General features: G+C 43.7%; 1 protein-coding gene across 1 annotated transcript in view; it reads right to left on the bottom strand.

The window, feature by feature from the left end:
* The window catches only part of Map2k1 (mitogen-activated protein kinase kinase 1), a 68,625-nt gene extending 52,918 nt beyond the window's left edge, over positions 1 to 15,707 (bottom strand). The window contains exon 1 of the mRNA XM_028752402.1: positions 15,324 to 15,707. Within this exon, the coding sequence (XP_028608235.1) occupies positions 15,324 to 15,403 (80 nt within the window). The 5' untranslated portion in view covers positions 15,404 to 15,707. The remainder of the gene's footprint in view (positions 1 to 15,323) is intronic.
* Positions 15,708 to 19,717: the final 4,010 nt, after the last annotated feature.

The following is a 19,717-nucleotide window of genomic DNA, read 5'->3' on the forward strand; positions in this document are numbered from 1 at the left end:
GACTAATTCCCTGTCCCTTTTTTTTTTCTCTCTCTCTCTCTCTCTTTCCTTCTTCCTCTTTTAAAAAAAAAAAAAAAAAAAAACTAAATTTGAAGACAGGGTCCCACAATTCCAGGTTCTGGCTGGTCTGGAACTTGTTAAGAAGACAAGGCTGGCTTTGAACTCTGGAAGAACTGAGTATAGGGATTAAAGACACGCACTACCATGGCTGGCTCTCTTATTTTCTTATTTTTATATTCCTTCAGCCACCTGAAAGAATAGAATATAGAAGAGGCACTTTTTTGAAAGATTCAGACTTTAAAATACTTTTAAAAGAATTATTAGATAAAGTTACCAAATATCAAAACAGGAAAAGCTTGGCAACTTTTCAAGCCATTAAGTGTGTCTGAAATCATGCAATACATCCACAGATAAGATAAAAGTCCAACTATCTCCGGCACCACTAGTAGTATTGTACCAAGTTCCTCCCCTCTTTGGTGAAGTTACCAGGCCAGAGTCTGAGGAGCCGCTCGCAAGGCTCCGTCTCCTCTGACAATCTCTCCTACAAAGCTGGAGAGCTGAAAGAAGGAGTATCTCTTCAGAAGATCCTCTGGAAGCCTCGTTCATGATTCTCAAGTGTTCCTGAGACACAAGAACTGCTCCTGAGAGCAACCAAGACTACTGAAGGGAAAGCTGCATCTTGTATATGACAATAAATCCAGGAATGCACACATAGACAATCAAAGATAATAAACTTAACAAAACATAAACTATGAACACTTCATTCAACTCAAAATATAACTGATTTTAAAAAAAAACACAATTTTTAAAGTGCTCAATTATAATAGCATCAAACAGTAGCCCAGGACATGAGAATCTTATCTAAAAGAAAATTAATCAGATCAGAAAGAGAAAGCCAGAACACAAAAGCACTTCGTAAGATACCCTCTGAAAATGTCAAGCTTTCTTTAACCTATCAATTTAAAAACAAAAAAAAAGACTATCTAAATTACTTGAGTTGATTTTTTTAAAAAGAAGAAATAAAAAATAAATCAAAATGCCATCAAAACCAAGTAAAAGTCTGAAAAGAGACAGATGACTAAATAATACTTAATAAGGACTAGTAAAATACTAGAACGAGTGGTGGAGAAACATTAACTTCAGCTGATACCTCTCTCCAATAAGCTAATTAAGCCCACATGGGACAAAGGGAGAACAAAGAGGAAGCCACATACTTCATCTAGTTTGGAAAGGCAGCAAATCTCTAACGTTAATGAAAAGTACGCTATCCTGTACACATGGTATACTTGTGAAGGTTAAAAATGAAAATATTATTTCTTAATACAGCAATAAACATGCTGGAGACAGTGTAATAATCACATCATTTGTAGAACTTTAAAATCAAAGCACAGGCCAGGCATTGTGTAGCACAGACCTGGCATCCAAGCACCTGGCAGGCTAGGTGAGGTTATCTACCCTTGGTGGCCAGTCTGGGCCGCAAAAGTAAGATCTCTATCTCGAAAAAACAAAGATGAAAAATTAAAAAATTAAGCACATTTTAGAAGAAATAAGGGGAGGGGGGCCTTTCACATGTGACTTGTCCAACTGTTGAGCTAGTAAACAGCACGACCCAAGCCTACCTCTCCAGCTTCATCTCCTGTGACTGCTGGGAAGACTGTTCCAGAGCTGATCGCCTATTCCCTCCAGATACATCTCAGGCTTCCTCTGGTGTGAACTGCTCATCCAGCGCTTCCTGTCACGCCCCTCCCCCATTCCCATGGAAATACTAGCTATCCTTCAAGACCCAGTTCAAATGTCATCACCTCTGGGACAGCAGCTCATTGCCCGGATGGAGGTTCAGCCTCTCTCCCCAGGAGGAATGCTTACAGGACTTTCTTTGTACCTCTTCTTTGGGGATATTTTTCTTACTCTGCAGCCATTTTCCCTCACTCACTGCAGTCCTCCTCCTCCCTTTCCACATCACATCTGAAGACCCTTAGGGGCAAAAACGGTTACCCATCTGAGTAACCTACAGACAGCTCCCAGCACAGAACATACAAGCAAGAACTAACATGTTTTTAAAAAGCATGAAAAATAATTCTGAAAGCAGTATATAATCCTATTTCAAGACTACAGTGAATAACTAAAGGAAAGGCTATTTAAAGGAGCCCTTACACAGCCTCTGAACGACTAAGAAACTATTAAAAAGACAAACAAAAAACCAAACAAACAAACACACAAAAAGAACCTACCTAAAAAATTTTCCCAAGCCTCAAGGAAACAGTTGAAATATACATTATAAATTCGTTAACCTATTTTTATAGCAGGATTTATTGCCTGTGACTTGGCAAATTTATAAAAAGAAAAATAAAATATATTGGTTTGAAAACATTTATGGAAGTATCATTAAATAATAAAACTCTGGAAATCATGGCTATGCTGCATAGTTTTATGTCAACTTGACACAAACTAAAGTTCTGCTCATCTGAGAGAGCAGAACCTTAATTAAAAAATGCCTCCATACGTCAATTTCTTTTGTGTGTATGTATTTGTCTGTCCTCCTCCTTCTCCTTCTCCTTCCTCCCCCCCTCTCTTTCTTTCTCTCTCTCTCTCTCTCTCTCTCTGTTTTTTGTTTGTTTGAGTTTTTTTGTTTTGTTTTTTTTGTGACAGGGTTTTTCTATTTAGCCCTGGCTATCCTGGAACTCACTTTGTAGACTAGTCTGGCCTCAAATCAGAGATCCAAGAACTCAGAAATCCACCCTCTGCCTCTCACTGGCTGTCTGCCTTTCTGCCTGTCCCTTCATCCCCCCAACCCCCCCAGCCTCTCTGTTTCTGCCTCCAGAGTGCTGGAATTAAAGCCATACAGCAGGCAGGTGGCATTTTCTTAATTAATGAGGGAGGACTTAACCCACTGCAGATGGGCCCATTCTTGGGCTGGGAGTCTTGGGCTCTGTAAGAAATCAGGCTGAACAAGCCATGGAAAGCAAACAGTGAGCAGCGTCCTCCACTGCCTCTGCATCCTCCACTGCCTCTGCATCAGCTCCTGCCTCCAGGTTCCTCTACCTCCTGAGTTCCTGTCCTGACTTCCTTAAGTGATTACACTAAGCTAAATAAACCCTTCCTCTCCAAGTTGCTTTTGGTCATGGTGTTTCATCACAACAATAGTAACCCTAACTAAGGTAGTGGCACGCATCTTTAATCCCAGCACTACGGAGGCCAGCACTACGGAGGCAGAGGTAGGCGGGCCTCTGTGAGTCAGAGGTCAGCCCAGTCTACAGAATGAGTTCCAGGCCGCTCAGGTCTACAGATTGAGACCCTTTCTCAAAAAACCACCACAAAAAAAAAAACCAACCTGGAAATCACCTAAATGAACAAGGAAGTCACATCTGCATAGAAAGCCAAACGTTATCACATCTACTCATCAGCCAACTAAAGTGGCAAGTGTAATGAGCGTGTCTGTGTGTAAAAGTGGGAGCAATCATCAGTTAATCTCGGCTAGCTAAACCAGGCATGGGTGCACACCTATAATCCCAGCTCTTGGGAGTCAGACATAAAGGATCCCAAGTTTGAGGTCAGCCTTACCTACATGGTTCAACCCTGTCTCAAAGCAATAGATCTTAAAAAATGCTGGCTTGGACCAGGAAGATGGTTCAGCAGATAAAGGCACTTACTTGACGTCAAGCCCCCTTTCTCTCTCTCTCTCCCTATCCCTCCCCCCACCTCTCTCTCACGTGTACACACACACACACACACACACACACACACGAAATAAATTATTAAAATAAAAATGTATATAATATGTACAAGTAGAGAATTTAATAAGTGCAGGTTCTTTAAATTGTTTATACATCAAGATTGTACTGAAAAGTCAACTAACTACTCAGAGAGAAGAGGTCACAACCCTTGTCCACTCTTTGTTCTGCTCCCCATCCCCTACTTAATCTGACTCCTCTCTGACATCAAAGTAGGATGCCCCTGACAAAGACAGGGAGAAATCTGAGACAAGATCAGCATCTTCAAATCTGGCCCTTTACCAGGTCTCAGAGCACCTGCTCTTTTAAAACAGAACTCCATTCATCCAGGCATGAATTAACTCAGCAAACAGGTATAATCAACCTCCACACAGCTCTTCTGAGATCTGGGACAACAAAACCAGGGGCTAGAACAAGAGGTCATGAATGAATGAATGAATGAATGAATGAATGAATGAATGAATACAGCTCAACCAGAGGAACACCATGCCTGGTATTAAAAATCTAGCAAACTATCCAGTAAAGTTATGGATTTTTTTTTTTTTGGTTTTTTGAGACAGGGTTTCTCTGTGTAGCCCTGGCTGTTCTGGAACTCACTCAGTAGACCAGGTTGGCCTCCAACTCAGAAATCCGCCTGCCTCTGCCTCCCAAGTGCTGGGATTAAAGGCGTGCGCCACCAACGCCGGGCTGATGTTATGGATCTTAAAGGACCCATAATCACTTTACTAAATGAGCATAATCCCTAACAACAACCTCAACACTTGTCTTTAGAACCACAAAAAAGTTTAACACTCAATCCTCATCAAGGAAGCTTCTCTTTCTAACAAAGAACATTACAGAAACCCAGAACCAATCAAAATGCAGTTATGGACCCCAGTCCCAATGGATGCACCTACAAAACACTCCCACACCTAAAGTTCAGGGAACGTTGTGGAAGAGGGGGCAGAAACATATGCCAAAGTAGATACCAGTTGAAGCCCATGAGGCCTCAACCCTACACAACCACACAACCCTACACAACCACGAGCAACTAAGGATGCTGAGAGCGGGACAAAGTTCTCTCCAGGGAAGAGCACACCAATTAGTTATCCAATACCAAACTGAAAATGTACATGAGCAACACGATACAAGCTGAGTAGTTATATTAGGAATATATATGTCTATACACATACAGATAAGTAGCAACAACTAATGAAAAAGGAGGCCATGGATTTGAAATAGAGCACGGAAGGGTCTGAAGGGAGACAAGGGATGGAAAAAATGATGTCGTTATATTAACTGCAAAAAGAAAAGAAAAAAATAAAAACAAATGCTGAGGGGAAAATATTAGTATTAGGTGGCAACAAGAAACCTGCATGGTTTTTCAAAACTGGCAATTTCTGGGAAGAACCAACATTAACAAAATGGAGACCCTGAGATTTCTTCTCAGGCCTACTTCATTGTCTTCCCATCTGTAGGTTTTCTGGGTTTGATTTCTCAAATGTCTGTAACATCCATCATTACTTGACCCAGACTTCATGATGCTGGTAGAATCAACCATTCACACCAAGGAGAAATGTCAAAGAGTCTGAAAGACCCTAGTAGACTGGACTATGGCAAGCATGCCTCTGCCTCCCCCCACCCCCTCTGCCTTGCTAAACTGTTAGGTTACATTCCTAAAGGTAGCCACTAAGGCCTAGTCCCTCATTTGGCCTCCTCCTCCTTCTAAAGCTGACTACCAAGGTCCAGCTATCAAAGTATTGAAGTCTAGCAATCCAGAGTCCCTTTCTGGCTAATTAACATGCCCAAATAAAATTAAACATGGTTTTCCTCTTTATTAACTGCCATTTGCCTACAGACCACATCTGTCTTCTCTCCATCCAGCGGCTGGCAGTCCTTTGTCCCTCCCAGACAAATATCCCTTCCCCCTCTCCCCTTTTCCTTAGTCCTCTATCTCCTGTCTTTGTCTCTCATTCCTACCCTTTGTCCCTCTGGAGCAAATTTTCTCCTTTGTGCAGAAAATGTGGTCTTGGTGTGTTCTGTGATGATTCCGGTCCATACTTGTGGATGTGGCTGGTTTTTTTTTTTTCCCTTTGATAAGATGTCATGAAATAAGCAGACTACTCTTCTCTGAGCTTAAGCCATTCTCCTACCTCACACTCCTGAGTAGCTGGGAATCAAGCATGCAGCACCAAGTCAGGCTTGGTCTTCTTAATTCTACTGATAACAGACTACCCCTCATCGGTACTGTCAACTCAGCAGCCCGCACAGGTGTTTCCTTATCAGGTGAAGGAGAAAAGGATGTAAATTAAAAAATTGTATGATGTTAGTAATATACATATAAAAATGTGCAATCCATTAAAAACAATGACACTGAAATTAAGTCTGGTGGTACAGACCTGTATTCAGGAGGCTGAGGCAGGAAGCTCATGAATTTAAGGGCTTCCAACCCTTAAAAGAGTGATTTCAAGGTCAGCCTGAGTCACTTAGTGAGACCCTGTCTCAAAGTAGAAACATTTAAATTATTACACAATACACACCAAAAGCATAAAGGGAGTTTAAAAATAAGAAAAATCAAAAGGAGTTGATAATTAAAACTGGCAGAAGCCTCAGAATAAATTTTGTTCTCTGGGTATTGTAATCTTATTGGGAATTTTTGCAAACAAGAAAAAGTGGGAGAGAGCTAGAGGCAGACATTACAGACCACACCTGTGAACACGGATGCTTCCCTTGCCTTCTTGGGAGGTTACGGCAAGTGAGCAACGAGGTGAGAGGACAGCAAGACTTTGCTGAGAGAGACTACAGCCACAGATGAACCTTAAAGATGGGTAGCATTCATTTATTTAGCACAGGTACTGGAGAGGATGCTAGGGAAACATCAACAGAGGAATCTGTCCTGGCCCTTAAAGCAGGTAAATATGATAGCAATTTTAAAACAAAATCAAATCACGCAGGTAGACTAGAGATATAGGTTGATGGTACAGCAGATATGCAGCATGTGTAGGGCTCTGGACTTGATCTCTAGAACTGGGGAGAAAAGCAAGTGTGCACTTGTATGTCATTGGGCTGGGGGTACAGCTTAGAGGTAGAGCTGAGTAAGACCCTAGGTTTGAACCTCAGCACCACAAACTAAGAAAAGACTACCAATCAACTCTGCAGAAAAGTGAAGGAGGATGTTACAGGGTCTATGAGCCCGACCAGACACATTAAGGAGCAATGTGCTGAGAGTAAAGTGAAGGCAGTAAAGGTGCAACTTCAGTATAGCACGGATAGGTAAACCTGGGAATCAGGAAAATCAGACAGAATATATAGTAAGCAAGGGCTATCAGCTATTCTGTTAGTATTCTCTTTCTTTTAAAGGTGCATCAATACATGAGAGTAAAATGTTGTGTCCCATGACACAGGGTCTCATGTAGCCCAGGCTGACCTCAAACTGCAAAGTTGCAGATGACCTGTAGCCCCTAATTCTCTTCAGTCTTTACTTCCAAGTACTCTGTCCAGTCTACTCAGAGCTTGGGTTTGCCCAAGGGATCCTGAGCGCTAGGCAAGCATTCACCAAGTGAACCACATCCCCATCCCAGGCTGTAATTTAAGAGTCTCTTTACCACTTCTGTGTCTGCTAAAACAGCAGAATCATTCTTCTCACGGACACACACCTCAGAAGACCTTACTTTTCACCTGAGCTGTTCTAAAGGACAATAACAGTATTAGTTATTGCTTTAATGAATCAAGGGAAGTATCTAAGTTCAAAATTCAATGCAAAACCAATTCAAAACCTACAAGTAAGCCGGGCGGTGGTGGCGGACGCCTTTAATCCCAGCACTTGGGAGGCAGAGACAGGCGGATTTCTGAGTTCGAGGCCAGCCTGGTCTACAGAGTGAGTTCCAGGACAGCCAGGGCTACACAGAGAAACCCTGTCTTGAGAAAAAAACAAAAAACAAAAAAAACAAAAAACCCTCCAAGTGATCATGGTACAGGCACACAAAGTAGACATGGCAGTAACCTATCTATAACCACAAGATTCAGAGCCAGGAGAGTTCCAGACCAGCCTACATAGCAAGAATTGTCCTCAAAGGCTGAGAATACAGTTCAGTGGTAGAGCTCTTGTGTAGCATGGTCAAGGACCTGGATTCAATTTCTAGCAAAAAAGTGTATAACCTGTCTTTCCATTCATATCCCCTTCTTGAAGGGCCTTCACACTATCAGATGTATGTATGCTCCTTACAAGTCTTCCAGGACTGCTAAAACCACAGAATACAATCCTAATTCAATTACTAAGTTCTTTTTGTTGTTGTTTTGCTTTTAATATGTTTGAACATTTATTCTTTGCATGTGTATGGTGTTTTGCCTGAATGTATGTCTGTGCATCACACACATGCAGCGCCCATGGAGGCCAAAAGATGTTGGATCTCTTGGGACTGAAGCTATAGAAGGTTGTGAGTCACCATGTGGGTCCCCTGGAAAGACAGTCATATGCTCTCAACTACTGAGCTATCTCTCTAGCCCCTTAATTTTGAGGCAGGGTCTCACTATCTACCCCAAGCAGACCTGGAACTTGCTATTCAGACCAGGCTGGCCTCAAATTTATAGTGATCTGCCTGTCTCTGCCTCCGAAGCACTGGGATTAAAAGCGTGTGCCACCATGCCTAGCTTAATAATTAAGGTTGAAACTGTCCAACCACCTAATCAGCAGATGATTTCTGAGTACCTACTATGTGCCAGATGCTGTTCTACAAGCTGTGTAAGGACAAAGCAAAGGCCCAACCATGAAAAAGTCTGTATTTTAGTGAGGACAGAGGACAGACAGACATGTGCTATCCAATATTAGTGGCCAGCAATACAAAGAAAAAAAGGCAAACTAAAGGGTTAGAGAATGGAGGGGAAAGTTCGAGTAGCAGTCACTCTAAGATGAAGACGCGCCTGACCTATAGCACAGAGGACTCTGAAGCCCAGAGGGAGGGAGACAGTGGAAAAAAACTGAAGACCTGACCAGGGCAGGCCGGGTTGGTCAGGGTAGACCATTAACGTCCTGCTTTATAGATAAGGAAACTAACAATGAGAATACAAGGGACTCGCCTATCATCAAATAAAAAGTTAAGTCCTGGGAGACACCTGACCGTCAGCGCTTCAAGTTCTACTCAGAACACAAAGTTTCTCCTCAAGCCTTCTCAAAAAGATTAAAAGTATTGTTTTAATGAGAATACAGAGAGGGCTGGAGAGATGGCTCAGCGGCGAAGAGCACGGACTGGTCTTTCAGAGGTCCTGAGTTCAATTCCCAGCAACCACATGGTGGCTCACAACACTCTGTAATGGGATGTCCTCTTCTGGTGTGTCTGAAGACAGTGATGGTGTACTCAATATACATAAAATAAATAAATAAATAAATATTTTTTAAAAAAGAAAAAACAGGATTTGAAGACAGTGACAGTGTACTCATATAAATAAAACAAATACATCTTTAAAACGAAAATACAGAGAGCCAGAAGAAAGTGGGTTCTCAGGTAAGGGCACTCAGCACCAAGCATAACAACCTGGAACCCACAGGGTAAAAACGGAGACTCACAAAAGCTGTCCCTTGACCCCCACTTTGTGGCTGTGGCACGCGTGCGTGTGCGCGCACACACAAAATGTTAGATATAAAGCCCTTCCCTCCAAGAACAGAAGCACTGGTGTGACACAGGACTTTAAACCTATAGGGGTCAAAAGCACTGAGTCACAGCACATATCTGTGCAGCTAGTCGTGATCCCATTAAAAAGGTTTTAAGGGTAATTTTCTTTCAAATTTATTTTCTAAGTTTTGGTTTTGTTTTCATCTGTTTCTTTCACTATTTTTTTCCTTTTTTTTTTGTTTTTTTTGAGACAAGGTTTCTCTGTGTAGTCCTGGCTGTCCTGGAACTCACACTGTAGACCAGGCTGGCCTCGAACTCAGAAATCCACCTGCCTCTGCCTCCCAAGTGCTGGGATTAAAGGCGTGCGCCACCACCGCCCGGCTTTCTTTCACTATTTTAAAACACCGGTCATGATTTTTCTCTAAAAACCTGCTGTGATAAACATCCTTACCATTTTTTTTTTTTTACAATAGATGCCCACATTTTATAAACACTTAAAATAGCTTATTGGTTTTCTGTACTCTCGAAAAGCTGACTCTTCCACACTCAATATCCACAGTTGCCTTGTGAAAACACAGGTTTCTTGATATCTCAGCCTCTTCGGTAACTGCATGCAGTACAGTGACCTGGCACATTCTGAATGGTGGCCTCCAGTCTGAGATTGCCCGTCATAGTACTTCTGATTCCTGCGGTTGTAAAGCCGGGTGCAGTCACTAACCATGGTGACATGGATGTATGTACTGTGCCTTTTGACCTCTTTTTTTTTTTTTTTATGAACAAGGTTTGTCTACTCATAACTGCTGTATCACAGAATTTGTTTCTAGATCTAGTTAATAGTTATAAAAGAATATGTAATTAATTGCTTATTTTATTGTGTAAAGTGGTCTATGAAGTATTCCTGCACTTCTTATTTTTCCTCAAATTCCCATTTAAATGTAAAAAAAGTAACAAATAAATTAAAATGTAATAGAAAAAATATATATATAAAATAAAGGTTAGATATGGTGGCACAAACTTTTAATCCCAACACTGAAGAGAGAGAAGCAGGCAGATCTCTCCTTTGAGTTTAGGTCTAGGCTGATCTATATTGTTAATTTCATAACAGCCAAGAATATACATTGAGACCTTGTCTAAAAAAGGTTTATTAACTTTATTAAACACATTATATAAATATATTAGAAATATGCTATTTTGCTTTTTGTTTTATTTTGGATTTTTGAGATAGGGCTATTCTGTGTTAACAGCCCTGGCTGTCCTAGAACTCATTCTGTAGACTAGACTAGCCTCTAATCACAGAAATCCACCTGCCTCTGCACCTCTGCGCCTCTGCGCCTCTGCGCCTCTGCGCCTCTGCGCCTCTGCGCCTCTGCGCCTCTGCGCCTCTGCCTCTGGGATTAAAGACTCAACCACACCTACTTACATTAGAAAACTTATTGTTGGTTCACTCAACAACTGTGTACCTTTGATGTCCCAGGTACTATTCTAGTTTCTGCTTAGAGTGTTCAGTCAAGAAAAGAAGCCCAGTGCTTAATGTTATGGTGGTTTGAATATGCTAGCCCATAGGGAGTGGTACTGTTAGGAGGTGTGGCCTTGTTGGAGGAAGTATGTCACTGTGGGGTGGGTTTTGGAGGTCTCCTCCTATGCTCAGGCTCTACCCATTGCAGAAAAGAGCTTCCTCCTAGCTGCCTGAGAATACCAGTCTCTCCTGGTTGCCTTCAGATCAAGATGCAGAACCCTCAGCTCCTTCTCCAACACCATGTCTGCCTGCATGCTGCCATGTTTCCTGTACTATGATGATAATGGACTAAACCTCTAAGACTGTAAGCCAGCCCCCATTAAATGTTTGCCTTTATAAGAGTTGCCTTGATCATGGTGTCTCTTCACAGCAATGGAATCCTTAAGACAAGTGTAAAGGACTTTTCAATTCCTAGGTTAAAAACAAAATTATAAGCTGGGCGGTGGTGGCGCACGCCTTTAATCCCAGCACTTGGGAGGCAGAGGCAGGCGGATTTCTGTGTTCGAGAGTTCGAGGCCAGCCTGGTCTACAGAGTGAGTTCCAGGACAGCCAGGGCTACACAGAGAAACCCTGTCTCGAAATAAAACAAAACAAACAAAAAAAAAAAAATACAAAATACAAAAATCACAATGGTAAGTACATCTCCTTAACACATGAGGAGACACGAGGAAGAGACATACTTCTGGTGGTCTGTGAGGACAAAGTTGATAACTGCTTCTTCCCTAATGAGGAAAAGAAAACGGAGAACAAAGGGAACAGCATGTGCAAAGGGCGGGGAGGAGTGCAACCCATCTCTGGAGGAAGCGAAAGAGGGCAGGAGAGAGAAGCCACAGGAAATGTGGTTAGAGAAGGGAGGGGGTCAGGGCACAGGCAGGGAGAGGGGCATAGGCAGGCAGCTTACTCAGAGCTCCTCAGCCCAGCAAGATGAGTTTGGACTTTATTCTAACTTCACTGGAACCAGAAAAACAAAAAACAACAGTGATACAACCTTATTTCAAATTTACTTCATTATAATACTTAGGAGTCTAGCAATACGCTCCATATTTTAAGTAAGAAAGATACTTCTACATTTCCCCCCAGGGACCCCTAAAACTTACATAAACTGCAGGGCCCATATTACTAGCTTCTTCCTTGAATGAGTAAGTGCTATGTTAACAGCAAGCACTCAAAGTACCAGGGGAAAAGCAACCTTGACAGTTTGACACCAAGAATTCTTCACTCGTTGCTGGGTATTTTCTTCTTCCTCTTCCTTCCTTACCTCACAGTGTCTCATGTTTGAAATCAGTCATGGTGTAAGGACAAAGATCAGAGGCTTGCCCTCTCCTATTATGACCCAGGGTGAGATGTGAAGAGGTGGACAGGACAACATGCTGTCCCTTTAGCCCCAATTAGTGCTAGGAAACAAGGGGAACAGTCCTTGTTTGTCTCCAGCAGCCTACACAGAAATGTCTCCTATTGTCACCCAGCAATGAGTCATGGAGGTAGATGCAGATTGCACAGAAAACTAAGCTAAAAGGTTGTTTGTCCAGAGGCATCTTAACACACCCATCCACCTGTCAAGGCCTACCAGCCTTCTCAACAACCAACACAACGCACCAGAGGTGGACTGTTGGGAAGGTTCACTTAATCACAACTACTATAAATTAGTTCTATTATTAGAACTACTTGTTCTGATAAAAATAAACAAATAAGCCTACGCCCAGAGAACGTAAGAGACTTTTCCAGGCTCACAAAACTACAAGTAACAGAGCCAGGCTTCAAATCCAGCATGATACGGCAATCTCTGAAAGCAAATCACTGTTAAGAATCTCATAATCCCATCCAAAATTTTCTGCCATCAACCCAGTCGTAGTTTCCTCTTATATTCCTGATTCTGTTTCTTTAAAAAAACAAAACAAAACAACAAACTAAAACAGTGGTAGCATTGGCCTTTAATCCCAACATTTGGGAGGCAGAGACAGATGAACCTCTGCAAGTTTGAGGCTAGCCTGGTCTATATAGTTCCAGGACAACTATAACCACTTAGTGAGACCCTACCTCAAACAAACAAAAAAAAAAAAAAAAACAAGAATTTAAAAAAATTATTGTCTTCTTATGTGTAAGTGTGGGCATGCACACATGCACACACTTGTGTGGAAGTCAGAAGCTAACTTTCAGGAGCTGATTCTCCACATCCACTGTAGGATTTAGGGATTGAACTCAGGGTATCAGGTTTGCACAGCAAGCACTTTTACAGAGCCAGTCCTCTGGCACCCTGTTCAGTTCTTTTCATGAAACCTACTTTCCCTTTGCAAGACTACAGCTACAATGTCAAAATGAATAAGAGAATGACAACAGGTATTTCCACTTTCAAAACCAAAGATTTGAAGGTAGATAAAGGCCCTAACCTTTGACAAGAATCTACAGAGAACGAAACTTATCCTAAGAGCTGGAAAGATGGCCCAGTAGTTTGAAAAGTTAAGAGCCCTTACTGGTTTTGCAGGGGACAGGAGACTGGAGTTCAGTTTCCAGCACTCATGGCTCACAACTACTTCTGATAGCTCTAGCATCCAAGGGCACCTGCACTCATGTGCACATAACCACGCAGACACACATGCACATGCATTATTAAAAATAATTGGAGCCGGGCGGTGGTGGCGCACGCCTTTAATCCCAGCACTTGGGAGGCAGAGGCAGGTGGATCTCTGAGTTCGAGAGTTCGAGGCCAGCCTGGTCTACAGAGTGAGTTCCAGGACAGCCAGGGCTACACTCACAAACCCCCTCTCGAAAAAAAAAAAAAAAAAAAAAAACAAAAAAAAAAAAAAAAAAAAAAAAAAAAAAAAAATTGGACTGAAGTCTGGACCCCTATGGTTGAGTTAGGGGACGGATTGAAGAAGCTGAAGGGGAGAGCAACCCCATAGGAAGACCAACAGTCTCAACTAACCCGGACCGACCCCAGGGAGCTCTTAGAGACTGAGCCACCAACCAGGAGTATACACAGGCTGGTCCGAGGCCCCTGGCACATATGTAGCAGAGGACTGCCTGGTCTGGTCTCAGTAGGAAAGAATGAGCTTAATCCTTGAGAGAGATTTGGGGTTCCAGGGAATGGGGAGGTGTGGTGGAGGTTGGGAAGCATGCTCTCAGAGGCAAGGGGGAGGAGGAATGGGATGAGGAACTGTGGGAGGGGGGACTGAGGGGGAAGCAACAATTGGAATGTAAATAAATAAAATAATAATAAATAATATGATTTAAAAAAAAAAAAACAAGCTTGTGCTAATTCCATGCCAGCCTGGGTTACACATAGAGAGACCCTGCCCACCCCACTCCACCCTCTCACAAAAGTATCTGTCCTGAAAAGAGTTGATGAAGAATACCTTGCCTTCAAAGAGGAGAGGGGGGCTTGCTGTCTGTTTTACAAGGGGCAAACTGCTGGACATACAAACTGAACAAACGCTAACAATGCTGCTCAAAGACAGACGTTACAAATCCAACGTCAAGGGCAATGTCAAGGACCTAAAGAAGAGATGTGTTTGAAGGTTTTAATAATCTGGCTAAGATCAAGTCCACTACCAGCCCTGCAGGTATCAATGAAAGTCACCATACCAACAGGTCCTGAGTTATTAAAATCTAGGGAAAACAGGGAGAGGGATTACCATAATCTCCAAAGGGCAGAATGCCCGAAGGTACTTTGATTTAATCAGATACCGCTCAAGTCTCCTGACGTCAGGTAAAGATGAAGAAGGAACCCAACAGGTGGGCTCAGAAACCCCACCTTATGGAATAAACTCCTGTCTGTCTGTATCGAGCAACTTTTGGTTTTGTTTCCCTGGTCATCGTTCTTATGCCTCAAGTCAATTTCCGACTCGCAGTCAACTAAGCAAAGCCAAGAGAATACCCCGGTGAGGGGGGATGAACTGTTGCACGAACGCTCGGATGAGGAGAGACTTGTCCCTCGAGCAAGGTACTTCTCAAGAAAAAGGCCATGGACAGGGAGTCCCCAAAGTGAGCCAGGGAAATGCCATGGGGAAAAATCTGTGAACACACGCCCCCGCTGGCCAGGCGAGCAACTGGCCACAAGGCCCCACAGGTGTCAGGCACCAAAAGTAAACGGGGCTCACTCATCCCAAGTCCACACTCAGACCCCGAGGAGGTCTCAAAGGCTAATAAGAAGCGACCTGAATTTGCTCTGCGTCTTGTTACAGGCCAGAATCCCAGAGTATGCCCTTTAGGCAAACGCTGGGGGGTGGGGAGTGGCGGGGGGGGGGGAGGACGCATTAGGTTTCGTTTTCTTAGGTGAAGATTGATGTCGGTGGCCAGGGGCGACAGACACCGTTGGGAAAGAGGGGGATCGGGACTTGCAGGGTGCACGGTCGATGTGAGTCAGGCACACTATCAGTGCTTAGTCACCGATAGCCCGGCAGCCGGAGTTCCTCGCCCCCCGCCAGCCGGGCCGTACGTGACGAAGCCTAGACTGGTGGTGGCGGCCTCCCGGCCACTCCCGGTACTCACTCGGCCGAGCTGGTCCCGTTAACCGCGGAGCCATCGGGGGCCGGGTTCAGCTGGATGGGCGTCGGCTTCTTCTTGGGCATCTTGCAGACGGGAAACTCAGCAGGGAGCGCGCGAGGCCGCTTCTCGCTTCCTCCCTCGGCTCTGTCCGGAGTCGGGGCGGCTCTAGCAGCGCCGCGCTCCCGGGACCCTCCGCCCAGCCCACGCGGAGAACCAGCTGCGCGCGCTCGCCCGCCGGTCAGGGGACTCTCGACTCAGTACACGCGTTCCCTGAGCTCGGGCGGCCTCCGTGCGCACAGCTCAGCTACGGCCCCAACCCGGAGAAAGTGCGGCCACCACTGCTACGGCACTCGGAGACGCCGCGCGCAGACGTCCCGGTGAGGGACTGGAGGGCGAGGGGAGGGCGGGGAAATGGGCAAGCCCCGCCCCCACGGGGGCTGCAGCGCTTCCCCGTCGCTTCGCCGACAGCCAATGGGGACTAGCCTCGGCGGCAGATGACGCGGAAATACGTCACGGGAGGCGCGGCGCACTGGCTTTTGGGGCGGGGTTAAAGGGAGGCTCTCCGGGCGCCCTCTGCTGGTCAGCGGGGTCCAGGTGGATGCTAGAGGAGGTTCTTGCGCGCAGGTCATCGTGCTTTTGCGTGGGGCTGCTTGGCCTATTTATCTCGACTCTTCTCCTCCCTTGGGCTGGGTCATTTTGACCCAGAAAAAAGTACAAAATAAATAAGAAAAGGACCCCTTTTCGTGTCCTGAGGCCAGGCGGAATAGCGTAACAGAAAGCTGCATTGGTCAAAAGCCAGGAGTATTACACTTTTAATTCCAATACAAGAGGCAGAGGCAGGCTGATGCGTACACATTAGAAGCCAGCTTGGTTTACACAGCCAGGGATGATACGATGTGAGACCCAGTCTCAAAATAAAAGAAAACTTGTCAAAGAGACTCCTTAAACCAAACTGACATGATTCTTCTATTTTAATTCTACTAAAATGGAGGTAGATAGCTGAGTACTCCGTGCTGAAGAGGTGGTATAAATTGGTGAAGCCTATTTTGAGAGCAGATTGAAGTCTAATTAATGGGTCAGCCGACCTAAATATAACCAATCTCATATCCTCTTTTTCGTTTTCTAAGCCTTCTGACAAACATAAATACAAATTTCCAGTAGCCTGGACAGCTAGCTCAGAAGTCGAGAATGTTTCTTGCTTTAGCAAAATCCCAGTTGGGTTCCCTGGATCCATGTTTGGGCAGCTCACAACCACCTGTAAGTTCCAGCTGTGGTAGATACAAGGCCTCTGGCCTCTGAGGATACTTGTACTCTTGTGTACATACCCAAACACTCACACAAACATGATTAAAAATAAAATCAGGCACACACCCTTTAATCTCAGCACTCCGGAGGCAGAAGCAGGCAAATCCCTGAGTTAGAGACCAACCTGGTCTACAGAGTAAGTTCCAAGACAGCCAGGGCTACACAGAGAAACCCTGTCTTGAAAAACTAAAATGATGATGATAATAAGTAAGATAAATATTTTTAAAAATAAACTCACAAAAAAAAAAACCCTCACCAGCACATAAATAGGCGTAGTGGGGCATGCACTGACCAAATGGAGGCAGGAGGATTAGAAGGCCATCCTCTGCTACCTAGCAAGTTCCAGACCTAACCTGGATCTCATGAGACACTGTCTACCTTGCTTCTCCCCAAAAAAAGACTCTAGGTTTAGTCTACCAACTTCTCATTTAATTTACCAGCATCAAAATAAACAAATACTGTTTTATGCTATCATTCTGTAAGGACATGAGTTGAACAGATAGCTCAATAGTTCATATGTCTTCACGACGAATCTGGGCAGCGTGGACCTCATGTTTATAGCCTCAGCACTGGCCTTTTGGCAAATACAAAAGGAGAGAGAATATTCAGAAAAAATGCAGTTTCAGGGGCTGGAGACATGGCTCAGTGATTAAGAGGACATGTTGCTCTTGCTGAGAGCCGGGGCTCATTCCCAGCACCTGCATGATGGTGGTTCACAACTATCCGCTAATCCAGTTCCAGGAGAGCCCACATTCTCTCCTGACCTCCTAGGGCACCAGGCACAAACATGGTGCACATATGTACATACAGGCAAAACTTGAATATATATAAAACAAAATCTCTGAAATAAATCTCTGAAAATACACATTCCAGCTTCCGCTTTTTAAACCACTCAGACTTAAAGATACTAGGAAGAAGGGACAGATAAGCATCTGCACCGGGTGTTCCAGAGCCAGGTGTTAGGAACCTCGAAGGTAAGGAGGCGGTTGAAAGCTGAGGCAAGAGACTTAACTTCCAGGCAAGGAGGAAGCCCCAAGGGGGATTTCCAACTCCAGAGAGCATGACAACCAGGTGGGGAAGGCCTAGCAATTCAGATGAAAGGTTGTTAATCTACAACATGGTTGATCACATGACTAGAATGTTAACTATGACTGCATTAGTTATTCTCCCTTAGCTGTAACAAAACCCCTACAAGAGGCACTTAAAGAAGGAAATATTGGCTCATAGCCATCATGGTAGGGAAACGTGGCGGCAGGAGCTTGAGACCACTGGTCACAGCATCCACAGTCAGGAAGCACAGAGAGATGGAAATGGTTTTCAGCCCTCATTCTCCTTTTCAATTAGTTATGGACCCCAGCCCATGGAACAGCGTCACCCATATTTAGTGTGGGTGTTCCCACTTTAATTAACCCTAGCTTGAGACTCCCTCATAGTCATGCCCAGAGGCTTGTCTCCCTGACAATCCTAGGTCTTGTTAAATCGATAATACGAGCCATGCCGACCAAGTATACTGGTGTTTCGCTGTGGGAGGATGAAGACACACGTATAAGTGTCTGTTCTAACGGAACGCGAGGGTATCAGTGAATTTACCTTTTCTTTCTTTTTTTAAATAAACCGTGTGTTTGAACATGACAACATTATGAGGTGCATATAAATAGCAAAATGGTGGCCATAAGTTGAGCAAATTAATGCGTTTATCTTTTCACAGTCAACTTTGAGAGTGTGACCATAGCAGCTAAATAAAATCTACTTATTCAGCAAAAACTCCACACCCATTTTTATCAATTTAGCCCTCAGATATTAAAGATCTATTCTTAGCTGGATATGGTAGCAGACATCTGTAACCCCAACATTAAAGAGGGAGAAACCCACAAATTCAAAGGCAACAAAGAGTATATTCAGATTCTATATCAAAGAAACAAACAGTCCAGACTTGTTCATCCTACCCATGTGTTCCTCTGTATCTTTTGACCAACATCTCCCTGTTTCCTCCTTCTACCTGTCTTCAACATCCACGCCTTAACATAAATAGATACATATGTACATAGAAGCCATTATATCCTTCATATGAGATATATACCATTTTTAGTATCGAAGTAAAATCATAAATGATAAGAGTGTACTGGTCAGTTTAGTGGCATATGTCTTTAATCTCAGCATCAGAGAGAAAGAAGCAAACAGATCTCTGTGAGTCTGGGGCCAGTCACATCTAGTCTATTTATTGAGTTCGAGGGCAGCCAGATCTACACAAGGATGTCTTGCCTCCAACATTTTTTTTTAAACTTGAAATCAACTTTGTGAATATACGTGTGACTGCATGCCAGTATGAGTGTGGAGGCCAGAAGTCACCTCGCCATGTTCCTCAGGTACTGCCACCATGTTTTGAGACTGGGTCTTAATTTTCCAAGCAGGCCAATGAGAACCAGGGGTCCACCTGTCTCACTCTTCCAAGCACCGCCGCATCCTACTTTATTTGTTCATAGTATTTTTCTTTGTGTGTGTGTTTGCATGCGCACATGGCTTTACGTGTGCTATGTAGGGAGGGGATGAGATGCACACGTGTGCATGTGTGGGAGACAGAGGACACCTCAGATGTCGTTCCTGAAGAGTTGTCCACCTTGGGTTTTCGTTATTTTTTTTATTTTACTTTTTACTTTTCCCTTGTTTCGTTTTTTGTTTTGTTTTTCTTTTGTTTTTTTTTCTGGTTTGGTTTGCTGAGACAAGTCTCTCACTGAAACCTGGAATTTGACAATTAGGCTAGGCTGGCTTATGGAGAGGCCTAGATATATTCCTGTTTTCATTTTTCCAATGTTGAGATTACAATGCATGCCACCATGCTTGTTTTTTATTTTTTAACTTTTTAAATAGAATATATTCTGATCACAGTTTCCTCTCTCTCATCTCCTCCTAGATCCCCATTTCCCCTTCCCTTCTAACTCCATGATTTCTTTCTCTCTCTCGTTAGAAAATAAACAGAAAGAAAGAGAGAGAGAGAGAGGGAGAGAGAGGAAGGAAGGAAAGAAGGAAGAAAAAAAGCAAGAGAAACACATACCTATGCAGACATACACACACATAAAAACACAAATTCAGAA

Source organism: Grammomys surdaster, unplaced genomic scaffold (assembly GCF_004785775.1).
Source record: "Grammomys surdaster isolate TR1022 unplaced genomic scaffold, NIH_TR_1.0 125896, whole genome shotgun sequence".
Taxonomy (NCBI): Eukaryota; Metazoa; Chordata; class Mammalia; order Rodentia; family Muridae; genus Grammomys; species Grammomys surdaster.